This window comes from Eucyclogobius newberryi, unplaced genomic scaffold, assembly GCF_026437365.1.
Source record: "Eucyclogobius newberryi isolate DKJ021-1_F unplaced genomic scaffold, fEucNew1.0.hap1 SCAF_5, whole genome shotgun sequence".
NCBI lineage: Eukaryota > Metazoa > Chordata > Actinopteri > Gobiiformes > Gobiidae > Eucyclogobius > Eucyclogobius newberryi.
The window spans coordinates 37,815,657-37,830,737 of record NW_027316167.1 but is presented as its reverse complement, the minus strand read 5'-3'; the positions used below and the strand labels follow the sequence as shown (position 1 = coordinate 37,830,737).

Here is a 15,081-nt window from a genome sequence, read left to right as displayed (position 1 = left end):
ACGAGCCACACGCGGCTGCAGGTGAGCGGTAGGTGTGTTTTATGATTGATACGTGGCAGAACTAATCGGCAGTCCACGCCACGAGGAAATAAGACTCAGATTTGTGCCAAAAAAAATCGTCCATTCAACCTTTAAGTAGAGTAGAATAGCAGGAGAAGGCAAAATCGTTATAAGTAACGATACTCTTTATTCAAAACCACCTAAACTAACATTTGTCTAGTGAGGAAACACTATTGGGTTTTGCAGTGTTTTCACTATTCAAACAGCATTTATTGTATGATTTCAGGTTGTGATCATATTTCGTGAAAACAAACAACAACTTCATTGGAGCTCGATGGAGCAACCATGTGAGCAACCTGCAGCCTGGTGAGTTCAAATCTGGTTCTTGAAGTGCTGACTATATGACATTTGTCAGCACATACATTAATATGCATTAATATGTAAGTGCTGACAAATAACTAAAGATTATTCAATATGTAATATGTATTTTATACTTAGTATTCCAATAGATCCAGTTCTCCTTTCTGGCCCAGCTGTTAACTGTGCTGAGTCATAACTGGTTTTAGGAGCCAGAAGCCAGCAGAGCAGAAAAGGATCAGAACCAGTTCTGAACCGGACACCAACAGAAGCAGCAGTGGAACCAGAACCCGTTTGGTGGAAAAGGTGTCATTGTGAGGAGTGTTTAGAAGCCTCATTCACTTCACTTTTCTCTTCATCTACAGAACAGACAAGAATGAGTCAGTTTAGAACTAGCATCAAATCTAAAGTTTTGAATATTGTATTTTATAATGTTCAAATGTTCATCACATTTCTGTGATATATTTATTTTTGTTTATTATACTGGATATGTATTACAGTTCTGGTCAATGTAAATGGGCCATCAAAGACCTGAAAGTTTATTCACCAAACTATGGATATAACCATGAGCCCATATGATGAAAAGGTCACATTAGGATTCACTCTTTTTAATCAGTCCACTTATGAATCTTCTGCATTAATATTCTGCAAAGGCGCTGCTCTTAATTAAAAGGTTGTCTCGGATTAATTATGAAATGTAAATTGATGCTTAAAATGAGTGACACTCCACAGGCCCGGGTCACTGCAGAGCTGGAGTCACGGTGGTTAGATACATTTATTGTGCATTCTGGTTGGAGTATGTGCCAGTTTACAATAAAGGCAGAATTATACAGAGAAACACATAGTAAAAATAATAAATATGACAAATACATATCAATAAAAAACAAAACATACAAGCAAAATAAAGCTCTTGGAAATGAAAGAGAATATGGCCATAAGGTATTGGTCAGAACTTACTGTCCTGTAGAGTGTAGTTATTATATTTTACACAAAGACATTTTAGCTCAGTTTGAATGTTACAGGCTCATTTTGCGCGGCAGATGCTACAGGCACAAAGGACATCCAAACTCAAACGCAAACTGGCAATAAAGAGGATTGTAATAAAAAGTCACTGCCGAGTGAACGGAATGCAGGCGATGTTTAACACTGTAAAGTAACACTGCCATTCCCCAATTTCAGTCAGCGCAGAATTTGTGTTACATTTCAATCTGTGCAGGTGCAAAAACTTTGGTCTCTTACTACGACAACTGATTTTAGTGTAATAATTCATGTGTATGATGATTATAACAGGCACTATATTTTGCACGACTATAAAAAAATAAACTTTATGCAACAAAAATTGAAAACATTTGAACATTTCTGGCTATTTATATAATGAAACATAGAGAAGCTAATGACTTGCATGTTTGATTCTGTAAAGGACTCAATTTGGGGAATGACAAAAGTGTATGAATGTTTCCATCCTACATTCAGCATATGTAGGTCCAACAGTACAGTTTGGTTATCATGGTTACTGTTCATGACTTTAAACTAAGGCCTTTGTGTTGTACTTTGATCAGCGCTGGCATTTAATTTCTAAACGTAAAGTATGTTTGAAACCCCACACACTGAAAATGAGTTATGGTGTTATGAACAACACGTATTATTCATATAATTTGAAATAGACCTACTGTCTAAAATATATTTGGTATTTTAGTAGTTCACTTTAACTATGGCAGCACAATTCTTCATGAAAACTATGACAATATTTGGAGTGAACGACAACTATTCAAAAATAATACTGCGGACCCTTCCAGAAGTGTGCACACAGCCTGGTACTGATAGAAACATTCTATCACAATCAATTTAATCATTTGGACGTTTGTAGGCGGTGCAAACAAACTGTTATTGTTAATTATATTTGGCAACGAGTCTTATCAGTCCATATCTAACTTCCAGCTCCACTTTCTAAAGCTCACTAATGTTCACAGGACTTCTCGATCTTCATGAAACAAAACTAAAGTGTCATATCTTATACATTTTTACATTAGTTCCAAAATAACGATGCCAATTGCTCTGTTCATAAACTAAGCGTGGTCGTGTTACTCGTGGGTGGTCGTGGCCAAAACAGACCAGGGTTATCATAGTTTATGTTTATGTCTACCAATGAAAATGCATTCGACCCAAATCGTGGAATGGTCCCAGTCTTTAGAATGGGTGCGTTCTGGTAACAAACACAGTAAAGATCTATAACTTTAGAGTAAATGTTTAACACAGTCATTGAAAGAGAAGAGCGGGTAACGTTTTAAAGTGTGAACACATTGAAATGAACATAAGCTGGTGAAATATTTGACACGAAACTAAAGAATTTGGCTCGGCGCAGGTGCAACACTGAGCTTACATTCTGTTCCTCTGGTTTGTCACTTCTTCAGAGCCTCAAACACCTTTGTCAAAGACCACATTTAATTGCACTTGAGCGCTGCACAGTTCACTCCATCAGCAGAGCATAAAAAGCTCAGCAAGCGATTAATTTAGTCACTTAAGTAACAATATCTGCCCCAGACGCATGTGGTGTGCGACTGAACTAGAGACTGTGGCTGCATTCAGCTGCTCCTCGCTGATGACAGAGGCTACTCCAAAGGCAAACGGAAACTGTCACAGGTGTTACTGTCACTGTCTCCATGTGAGCTGAGGTAAGCAGTAAAAGAGGTACACACATTAATCATGCAAACATACCGTCATCCCAAGACTTCATTAAACTTCTGCAGGCACCAAAGTATACAGGTAAACAGGAAACTACTTCTGCTTTCTCATTAGCTTTTTCTGCATATTTCACTTCTCTGCTCCTCTTTTAACCAGTCTTTATGTAATGCATTTGGTTTGGATAATGTTAGATACTTTGTGCACCAGAAATATAATATCAAGTCAGTATTTGGTGAGAAATTATTCTTTTCTGTTTCTATCTGTAGAATCTTGCAAATGAACTTAATCTTAGCGTCTTAAGAGTTGTGCGATGTCATGGGATGAAATATGTTTGAAACCTCTGAACATCCAGCGAGGGCAGCTCTAAACAGACTGTCATCTGTAACCTCAGCAGTTCCTCTGGGCCTTTATGAGAACCAGACTCCATGGGGTCTGGGCAGTTCCATGAGACTGTAATGAAGACACAGTTTGGCCAGTTCTACCGTCATCTCCATCTGTAAAGTGAGAGAGTCTGGTACTGCTCCATAAAAGTGGGATTTCCTATTTTCCTGTTATTCTTTTGGACCAATCATCAAAAAGGTGGGAAATGACAGACGTCATCAGCTGGTCTGTGTATCATTGCCCACAATGATCCATGCCCCAAATCTTGTTTTGAATGTTCTATTTGAATTGCATTTGAAAGAGTCCATGTACAGCTGTCCCTGTTCAGAGTAAAGAGAATGTAAAGGTTACACATCGCATTGGTAGTTGCCCTGATTGGATTACTCTGCTCCTTAGTCCGGCCTTCAAAGCACATTTAGAAAAAGGAGTACCAGACCACCTCCTCTGCACAGAACACTGACACAGACTTGTCTGTGTCCAGGCCATTGAAGGTGGGGTCCTCTGGTCCTGGTCTGGGTTCTGGTTCAGGCTCTGAGTCTTAGTCCTGGTCTGGTTCTTGTGGGACCTCACACTTGGGCCTGCTGCTGCTGCCTGCGCTCCTCCAGACTGCACCTCACCCACAGGGAGACCACCTCCAAGCTGCCGTCGTTGTGCTGGACTATGAAAGGGTGCTCCTGCAACACACACAAAATAGTTCAAAAGCTATTTCAACTCACAAGAATCACGTCTTTGTGGAAGATTAATGGCACCACTTTGATGCTTTTAAGAGCAAATAATATCGCTGCCGTTTATTTAATTTTTGATTCATGAGGACAGGCCACCCTCCAGCAATAATACTGTGGACTAATAACAAGTTCACTTGTGAGGACACCAAAGGTTAGATTGTGCTGCAACTACAAGAGAGGATGGGAAGCTCCAGACAGAAGCCTACAGGAAACACACACAGGTCAATACTGTACTTTGATTCTAACCATCCACTACAGCACAAGCTGATCAGAACGTTTCAACACAGAGGCAAAGAAGTGTCCACAAACTCAGAGGGAAAGAATGCTTACACTTCTATGAGTATTCATTTTAACACATTGCATATAAAGATCACCTTGTTACCTTTTGTTATAACGCTGTATTTGCCGAAAACAACGTGTGAAATTAGTTTTCCTGCTCCCCACTCTCACCCTTCAGACCGTCAACACAACACAATCGCACAGGTTCATGAAGGTAATAATAACAGTAATAAACTGCATTTAAAGGTGCCATAACATGCTTTTTTCACGTTTTGTAGTCTATCCTAAGTGTATAATTGATAATAATAAGGGTTGTGCAACACCCTTAACATAATAGTTAAGAAATATCACCCAGACCTTGGACCCCCTCACCAACCCGGAAATGCAGACGGCTTGGTTTGATATTCGCCCCCACCCTTGTGAAGAGCGATCTGGCTCCCCCGCACAACCCGCGATGATGACGCGTGCCTGTGGGTATGATGCGGTCCTGTGGACACCCCCCGTCAGTTTGGAGATTCGAGGAAAGGAGTCTGTAATATAGCTAAACACTGTGGGAATCAATAAAAAAAAAAACACTATGAAGCACAAATAGCAATGTAAGAAGGTTAAAAGCTCTGCAAAGTCGATTTTGCATGTTATGGGACCTTTAAAAGTCATTATTTGCATGTGGTAGCTTAGCACTGGACTGCACATTATGCACTGGAAATACAACATTAGAAACAGCTGATGCTAATGCGCGCTAGCTTTGCTTTACTTTGCTAAGCATGTCAAGGGTGTCCAGCTGCAGATTCTGTATGGAGTCCGCGTTTGGTGAGGAATGATCTCCTGTTTCTTTCTGCTTTTTACCATCTTGTTTTCAAGCTGGATCTTCGTTCTCTCTTATCCAATCATCTCCCTCTGTTCTTAGTCACGCCTTAGATAAAGCGGACCTGGACCCAAAGTGAGCCAGACCACTTTGGAAGCTACTACCTCAGAGGGATCGTTTTGGATGACTCACACAGGCCTTTAATATTGAAGTGTCTACAGTCTTTGGAGTTTAAATATGAAGGAAAAAGCAGCCATCACACAGAGCTCAAACTGACATGACCTCCTCATAAAAGTGCTATTAACCACACAGTCGTTAAGAGTTTGTACTTGGATTTTATGGGCACCAGACTGACGCTACAAAACCAAATGCAACATTCAGTGAACAAAGTACCGCTCCTCCACATGTGCAGTTAATATACAACATTACTCAAGAAATAATCATTAAACACTAATAAATTAAAATGGACTTCTATGAAAGCCTTCTAAATATTTACGTCCAACAGATTTAGTTTTAAAGGCACAAAGCGGTTTGGCAAATGGCGAACTAGTTGATCTGAAGGAGATGTGCAGGTAGATGGATCATAACAGGTTGTAAAGTAGGCTTTGTAATAAAAGTTGTCATAAAAGTTAACAGCAGCAGATATGAGCACAGCCGCAAACAAACGCCTCAGACAGCGTCAATCTGGACCTGCCTTTGGAGAAAACAATACAGTCATTTCAATGTGATGTCTATTTTAAATCAGACGTGGTTCTACAGATTGCCAAACAGCAGAGAGACGTGAATGTGGTGACATTTTGTGTATTTCTACTGGCAGGCTGGGTTCACATGGCAACATTCTAAACTGCACTAAACGTAGGTTTGTCTTTTTGACTCAGCTCCTTCTTCACCAAAACAGTCCGATGCAGCAACTGCAGTGATGCACCAATACAACTGCCAAACTCACGCTCCAAAAAAGGCAAGGCCTTTCAGATGAGCTTGGTCTTCAAGTTGGGAAAGCGAGAAATATTTAGCCACTTCCATCAACATCAACCCAAAAAGCGTTCTTTGCAATTAAATGCTCAAATTTGTCCAAAAGAGACGTCACATCTGATATTTCATGGACCCTCGTCCAATCAGGGCCAGGGTCATGAACCCCACAAAGGTCAGAGGTCGTGGGGGCGGATCTGCTGAACGGGCGAGCGCAGAGGAGGCGAGGAGGACTTTGATTTGTCTGGTCTCGCTGTTCATTAGAGGGACAAGAGTGAAGACCGGCCGTACTAAATGGACTTGTCAACAGTGATTTGAGCGTGACGTATCCACAACAAGAGGCTGTCAGCGTCTCCTCTAACTAACACGTTAACCTACAGCTGCAGAGGACAATTATGGGCAGGAAGTGAGTCAAGTGGGGCACAAGCTACTAACACACAAGGTCTGCTACTTGAAAAAGTACAATATTTTGATATGCCATAAATCAAGACTATTTTGAAAGAGTATGACTGCAAATAGTCAAAAAGAAAACTTAAGAATTTGTGAGTGTATTTCATTATGTAGAGGTGGGAGATTTATATCATCGCAAAAATCATTGTAAAAATAGATTCTCATTATTAGTCATTAAAAAACAAAAAACAAAACAAAAAAGTAGATATTCAATTTAACATTCTAGTTGAATACTGATAAACCCAAGCACATTGATCTATATTGATATATAAAACTGACTTCCCAGTGTAACCTTTTCTTTGGCCAGTAACACAACAAATTTGCCACCCAAATTTAATTTAGTATAGAGTGACAACAAACAAACTGATAACAAAATAACAATAATACTATAATAATCACACTCACACGGACTATCGGGTAAACTAAGGACTAACAGCTAAAATATGCACTTAAAAATACAAAACAGGAATGTTTCTTCTTTTTTATTTTGACCTTTTTATCTTACTTTGTACTATTATTTTTCTTCATGTAATTGTATTTTAATTTGTTCTGAAAGGGAATAGGAGGGAAAATACTTCACATAGTAAATACTGTAGTGTATATTATATAAGATGTACATTCCTTATGATGTGTGAAATAAAGATACAGAAATATGATGCTGGAAGCTCCAGAATGAAAATCTGCAAATGTTGAACCACATCATTTGTGCCAAGATCCACAATCTGGTTAAATTCATCCAACTCCACAGATATTTTACCTGCCCTCCATCTCACTTACAACCAGCTTTGTTCACCCAGACACCAAACTTTCAAACTTGTAATCTATGACTCTAAACACAGAAGGCTAAAAACAGCGACGTCCACATACGTCCTTATTAATTACCTGATGATGTGCTGTCCTGGTGACAATGAACCTTTTAACTTAATGGAAGGCGCAGCAGACTATTGTTGTCAACCGTACTGACATCGAAACTGCCGCGGGGCTCAAACTTGTGCAGACAACGACAAATTAATACCAAAAAAGTAGAACATGGAAGAGATGCACCAGATTCTACCTCCTGGGAAACTTCAGCCTCTATTTTAGGATAAGATCATGAAAAAAACAAAAGAACGCAAGCATTGGAACCATTGTATTTATTTTGTGAACTTTTAATTTACTAAAGGATTGGTCGAGGTATCTTACTAATCCCGTAGATACCGTGCGAGTCCAGAGGGTGGCCCATCAATCGTGTTGTCCTTCTAATGGGCAGTGGGGGTTAGCTAGTCTAAGGTTAATTACTCTGCGTTTCACTGCGACGGAGTGGACAGCGCGCTCCTGGGCCGACGGGCTGCATGCGGCTCTCATCCATCATGTGTCGTTTCCTCTGCAGACACGGATACAGGAGGAAAGAAGAAGGCCGAAGCCACGCGTTCAACCTTAAGGACACACAGACATTAACCTGGCCACAGAAGGCCCTCTGACACACGCACATGGCAGGTCTCAGCCACCGAAGAGCTCCAGGAGGACAGAAGCACCACATATACGATCAGACATGCAAGTTTATATGAAGTAATTCTGCTAAAAGTGAAATGCTACTGACATTTCATGGTATTTTGCAATCTTCAATAAAAGAGGAGCATCAGGTCTAAAAGATGCCAGTACTGGCATCTACAAATTAATTTGACTATAATATAAAATTGTTAATGATGAAAAGCCCATATTGAACAACTTTCTTTAAATAATATTCTATTCGAGTGAAAATGAGACCACAGCGCTTTCTCTGCATTTATTTATAGAGCGTTTTATTCTCATGGAATCAGGAGGAGTGCTGTTACCATGCTAATATTTGTTAGCTTTACCAAAACTTGCACTTGGATCAGAGAATCGCAAAAAGTGCCTATAAACACATCACGGTTAATATTTAGGATGCTGGGAACGCATTATGTAAGTTATTTAAGTAAATAAGTACAACAATGTGTTACAAAAATAAACCATACCATTGTCCTTTTAAATGACATCAGTACATTAAAACTGGTGTCGGGCCCTTCAAGGCCAGCCTTAAATGGGTTTCATTTGTCTGCGCTATAGTTCCTCGCCACACATCAGTGTGCAGGGCCTATAATTACCTGACATGGCTCTTATTAAAGTTGTGGCTGAGTCCTTCTTAGCTGGGCCGTTGAAGGTGCCCTGGTGCGGGGCAGGAGCTGGACAGGAGCGGGGCAGGAGCAGGGCGACAGGGCCAAATGGGGCCGGCTCATTTTAAAGTTACATTAATCACAGCGTAGACACATCAAAACGGGATAATCACCTGAGTGCAGCGCTCATAGAAATAGCTCGAGCCCAGGGGAAATTCTACCTCAGTCTTTAATTGTTTGAAGGCTCTATTTAATCTAAGATTAATTTATGCCATTTTAAATAACTTTATGTATGATTAATATGCTCAGAAGAAATTAAAAGGAGTTAGAGGCAATTATAACAAGAAAGTGGCCGTCAGCTCATTAGAATAGCGTTGTAGGAGTGAGACAGGGACAGGTCTTTACAGATTTACATGCTAATCGGACGATCCCGCTGGACACCGCTAAACTCGGGTCTGAGCGAACAGTGCTGAACACCACAGAGGCACGTCAACATGTCCGTTACCTCCAGGGACTGCACTTTTCCCTTTAAACTTAATGACCCACAAGTCTAATCCCACTTTGAAAAGCTCTCTGCTGCGGTTTGTGCAAAGGCTTTGTGGGATATTCACCATGTAATGAGCCACAACACTAAACGTTGTCCACTCAGATGGATAATAGTAGAAAGGAAACAGCCTCAGATGTGGAGCCTGCACTTGCTGCTGTCAGGCACTAAAACAATGTCCACCGCAGTGCTTTTATCACATGTATTGTCAAAGTTCTCCATGCACAGTTTAAAAAAGAAAAAAAAAGTACAGCAGACGGTCCAGTGGTGATATTGTTTGTTTTTCATGTATTGGTTTTATTTCAATGATGAAAATGGACTAATTATTTTGCATCGATTTCTAATCAGCCGAGTCCATCATGTATGCAAAGTTTATTTGGGGATTTGGATTTTCTTCTCTGCTGCAGAGACTGCAAGCGTGGGCAACCAGTTAAAAGCAGCAGGAGACTGCATTTTTAAGCAAGGATCTTGGTAGTAAGACTGTATAAAATATCAATACAGCAATATATTGTAACTAAAGTTTTTTGCAAATAACGTTTGTAATACAAATATGTGTATTGTGATACTTGTAAACAACATTAATTCCTCACGTATTAACCTGTGACTGCTGTATTAAGGCAGAATCAGCGGCATTGATTATTCATAGGAAGTTAATTGTATTTGCATTTTTCTTTATATGGGGAAAATCCTGTTCTTAATTTTAATGTTAAAGGTTTTTTTGTCTGATTGAAAAATAAAACGAGTGAAACTAGTCTGTGAGACTCTTCCTATCAAGTGAGGAAAGTGGCAGAGTTAAGAAGCACTTGACATGAGGCTCGTCCAGGACGATGTCGTACTTCCATAATAATAATGTGCATCAAAGATATTATCAATAGTAATACGTCTAATTACATACATTTATAATAGTAATAATATTGGTTTGAATACATTTATTGTATTTGCATCAACATACAAAATTCATATAATTAATGGATACATTAGCAAACTGGGGATGGGAGTAAAAATGTCTGACTTTTTCCCACTCCCTGTTTTTTCATTATTCATTATATAAATATATATTATAAGTGTACAAATGCAAAGAAAGTTTTATTTCCCATGGTGTTATGTTGACTACCATAAGAGATCATTTATGAAAACTGACCATGAAAACCAAGATCGAAATAAATTAATTTAAAGTGATTTGGTGCTGCCACATGCCAGGCATGTGGCAGCACCACATGAGATGAGAGAGAAGGGAGGACATGCAGTAAATTGTCGGGATTTGAACTATCAAATCCCGACAATTTACTGCATGTCCTCCCTTCTCTCTCATCCACAAGCCAAAAAACATTCATAAAAAAGAGTTTTGTCTAAAATCATATATATTTTTTTATTATCACTGTGGTATCGAAATATTATTCATATACTAAATACTATTCATTAGTATCAAATCTACAGTCATTTCTGTATTGTAACAACACTAGATCTTGGTCCAAAATAGCTGGAAATCAGAGTGTATGGAGAAAACCTCCCAGACACGGGGAGATCAGAAATGCAGAACTAAGCTCTGAACCCTGGATTCTTTTTGCTGTGAGAAGCGAGTGCTACTCAGCCACCATGACATGTAAGGAGTCCAAGAAGAAGTCAGTTAGAAAATCTTTCAGTGGAATTGACCTCGAGGTGTGTCTTTTCAATGAAATAAAGGCAAACTTTCTATTCTGCTTTTGTATGCTTTACAATGCTAGAAATCCAGTGGTACGTGTTCATGGCATCTGTCAAGTGGCAGAGTGGTTTGCAGGAGCTTAGAAGTCCGCTCCAGGCTGTTATAGGAGTGCTCTGATTTTCCCAGTAAAAACAGGTACGTGTCCCTTAAGGACCCAGGCCTCGTTCTCTCAGTGGGACGTGAGTTAAATAAAGAGCTGCTTCACTGACCATTAAACCCGGACAGCACAGATAAGCACAGGCAACTTCACACTGTTCTAAAACATACTTATTATTATATTCCAGACTTAAACTGAGCTAAGTCAGGTGAGAATTCTCAGGTAGAATTTGATGTTTAACCACGAGTATGAATACTTTCTCAAGCCATTTTATTACTTATTATTATTTTAGGCTAATTATCTCATCTTCATTTATGTCCAAGTTTAATTTTATTTCCACACACATTTTTATTGGGGATATATTATAGTTCTTAGCTTCTACTTATAGCTTTAGTTTTAGCCTATGTTCAATCCTTATCACTTGTAGGATCTCCAGTGTGTCTTCTGTGGGGCCTCTGTAGCAGGAGTGGTGGATCTCTGTTTTGGGCCCCGTGTCTGGGTTCTGAGGCTGCAGGCGACTGCTTCTGGTGCAAACAGCTCCCCTGATGGCGCTTCCTTAACTGTTTTATGGTAAACAACCTCATATCATCGAGTGTATGAGCGTGTGTTTGTTTCTGCATGTAGATGTTTCTCTGGGTGGGTTGTTTGGTTGGTTGTGTGGGGTGGTTGGTCGCGGTGTGTAATGTAATGTTTTTAATGCAGAGTGAAGCATGTTGTGTTACATTTTTTGTAGGCATAGCGCTTTATAAATAAAGTAAAATAGTAAGTAAAATACAAAACATTAGTTTTTAGATTTGTTTTTGTTGTCTCAAAAACAGTAAATCATAGGCGCCTTCCCTCCGTCTGAATTTATGGCATTATCAAATTCTAAAACGTGAACACAAAATATTAAGAAGTATTCCTTACTACTTGGGTTTACCCAAGCTATAAACAATGAAAAAGTCGCCCTCGCCGCAAAGCGCATCAGATTCGATGAGCACAGAAGCACCACATGCAATGGTTTTTACTTTTATAACTTTTAAACTTTCTCACACCACACCGGTTGCACACATGACAGGCCTTAGTGGCTAAAATATTAGGCTATAAATCATATAGAAGTCAGTCATGAGGGCACTTATCAAGGAGAGTGCAGTGTGAGTAAAGGGAGTATTTGGGATAAACAAATGGTACCCAGTCAGTCGTACTTGTGACACAGAGAGAAGGCAGAGTTTTACAGGTTGTAAAAACATATAAACAATGGCCAAATAAGTGGTGGACAACCCGACAACATTCTAAAAGTCAAGGTTCAGGCAGCTGAAATAAATATAGTTCAAATGCAGATTCTTGTAGTAGTAGCATTCTAGGGGTTTAGTCACTTGGTTATTTCAAGACAAAGTACAATGTAATCAATATAAAGATATGTCTCTTGCCCCCCCATTTGGCCATATGACATCATCACATTCTGATAGCAACCAATAAGATGGTTTTAAACCCCATATGACAGGTTCTCATGTTTTTCTAATTTGGACGTTGTTTGGAGAGATAGTCCCTTGAGGTTTTTTCATAGTTTTAAATCAGTCAAACTTGCAGTTTTCAATTAAAAGTTGAAAATTACAGGAAGTAGTGTAGAGGTCTTCAACAGAATGCCTCCACCTCTCTCATCAAAAATGCAATAGATTTTGGCCCTTGTTGCCCTCTGGTTGCTAAGTAACAATTGTGGTTGTGATGTGCTACCTATGTCATATTTGTTGGCCAGGAAGTGAGATTATAAACATCACCAAAATGGCCAAAATGCAAAAAGCTTGGTAAAATCTTAAATATTATCATATTCCTTTTGTTTTTTCCCCTGAAAAGTGTAATGTGTCTAATGTGTCACAGGACTATACGCCTTGCTAAGACTGCATCTGGCGTAGCTCCGGCTGCTGTGTTGGAGCAGTGTTCTTTCTCTTTGACCGTGCACCGATCATTAATATAGGGAAAAGGCTGGGCTCAGGCTTCCAGCGAGAATACAATCCAACAAAACGAAAAGAATCCGGGGAGCCGCGGCCCCTCCACACTGCACAACGTGCTGTCTGAGCTCCTCTCCTACTTTTAATTATATACATAGAATGACTGCAGCCACTGCCCCAGGGCTGTACTGTTTACAGTCAAAGAGAGGGCTTATACATACTACAGAACCAAAAGTATTTTTTACAGTGTTCTTCCTTGTCCTTCTAAACTTTCTGTGTAAATGAGTTTTTCATCACCTTGCATATCTGGTATTCTCATAGGCCGAAGGATAATTTGCCTTAAGAGCGGAGGTGCAGGGTTGAGGGACTGCCATAGAAGGGACAGCCTATTGTCCCAGGCAGGGGCTCATCTGGTCTGAGGGGGAGACAAAATGGCCTGTGTGAATAGACAAACTGAATAGTGCGCATTGACAAGGGTGCTAAAAGGCTAAGTGAAGGCTACTGTCTAGGGAGTCCAAGGGGGGAGGGACAAACTCAACCTCCATCAAATCTTAATAACTACAGAAAAGAAAAAACTACAGAAAAGAGACGGTTCCTTCATCGACAAATAAATATGCTTCATCTTTCCACCATCTAACACCCCACACTAATCAATCTAGCTCGCCGACAGAGGGGGAGAGTCTGATCCAGATAATTTAATAGATCCATGGCTCCACCTTTAAATTCTTCTCAAACCACAATGCCGCGCTGTGATTGGTCTGGTCTCCACACCAGTGGTGGTTCACCCACAACTGCCCAAGCCGGGCCGAATGGATTCTCAAGAGTTTATGAAGTCAAAAGTATTACAAGAATTTATTTTGCCGAGCATTTGGCTCAGCTTTCTCATGGTAATGGAATCCGTTTGTCTCCCATTTCTCTTTAAAGGTTTACTTTCCACGAGAACCTTGTCACTGAACCAATACCAACCTCTGCGTTCTCTTTTGTTCGCTTTTGTCTTATCATTTTGAGGTAAACTGCACAGCCAGTCTAAAGCGAGCAAGCACCCTCTGGGAGCTAGTAATTCTCATGTCCCCTCAAATAGGGTGATATGTATCACTATTGCACACAACTCCGCCTGTACCGCTCTAATAGAAACGTCCCTATATAAATACATGAGGAGCACAAGACCATTGGTATTTGGTGTCAAGCAGTCCTGAAATGTCCCTCATCATTTGGACGCAGGGTTGAGTAGCACACAGCGGGCTCTAACCACACACTAGGTTTACAAAGAAAGGACAAGATAAGCAGGAGCAAACGCAAGAAACCTCAGATAGCACAGGTCAGGAGCAAAGTCCTTCTGTAATGCTCTGGAGCCAGGCCAGTGGAAAATCGACACAGTCCAAAGACGTCAGGCAGACAGATGACAGGGTAGAGTGTCCATCAATCATGCAGGAGGAGCAGCACAAATACTCACTTTCTTTAACAGGACGAAAGAAAAGATGGCATTCAAAGGTGGAAGACGGATGCTGCTTTGGAGATTTTGCTGTTAGGAACATTGGTCAAACGATATCGCACAAGTCCAAAATGAGAAAAACAAAATCATAATTAAAGCTGCAAGCGGCATCCAATGGCCCTCGCGGGCCACAGGGCTTCATTATCCGCACTTTTGACTTGATAAAGATGGCACTGAAGTGTTCTAAGAACTAAACAGAAAGCAAGACATTGGACATGGGCCATGGCCAATGCTGTGTATAACCAGTGCAACTTCACACAATTCTCAGTCAACACAAAGACTGTTGCACTTTTGATGCCCCACTCCTGAAGATGACATTTCTTAAGTCTAAGCTATCGCCCACGGAGAACTTTGTAAAATTGTCAAGTGTAAAAATTTGGTAATTTGAGATGAGATTTTGTCATTTTCCTATCGGGAAAGGTTTACGTCATTAATACGGCCACACTGTACAAAATGGACGCAATCGCGTCCATTTCCCCCCCACAATGAGTAGGTCCAGGCTTGAAAGTTTAACAACTGACAACAAATTTGGGCAACATTTTACTTGAAATGAGCA

At 40.1% G+C, this 15,081-nt stretch overlaps 1 protein-coding gene across 2 annotated transcripts in view; it reads right to left on the bottom strand.

Annotated features, from left to right (window-relative positions):
• Positions 1 to 1,119: 1,119 nt before the first annotated feature.
• map2k5 (mitogen-activated protein kinase kinase 5) overlaps positions 1,120 to 15,081 on the bottom strand; it is an 87,134-nt gene continuing 73,172 nt past the window's right edge. For both annotated transcript variants that reach the window (XM_072465881.1, XM_072465880.1), the window contains one exon: positions 1,120 to 4,094. In XM_072465881.1, the coding sequence (XP_072321982.1) occupies positions 3,987 to 4,094 (108 nt within the window). In that variant the 3' untranslated portion in view covers positions 1,120 to 3,986. The remainder of the gene's footprint in view (positions 4,095 to 15,081) is intronic.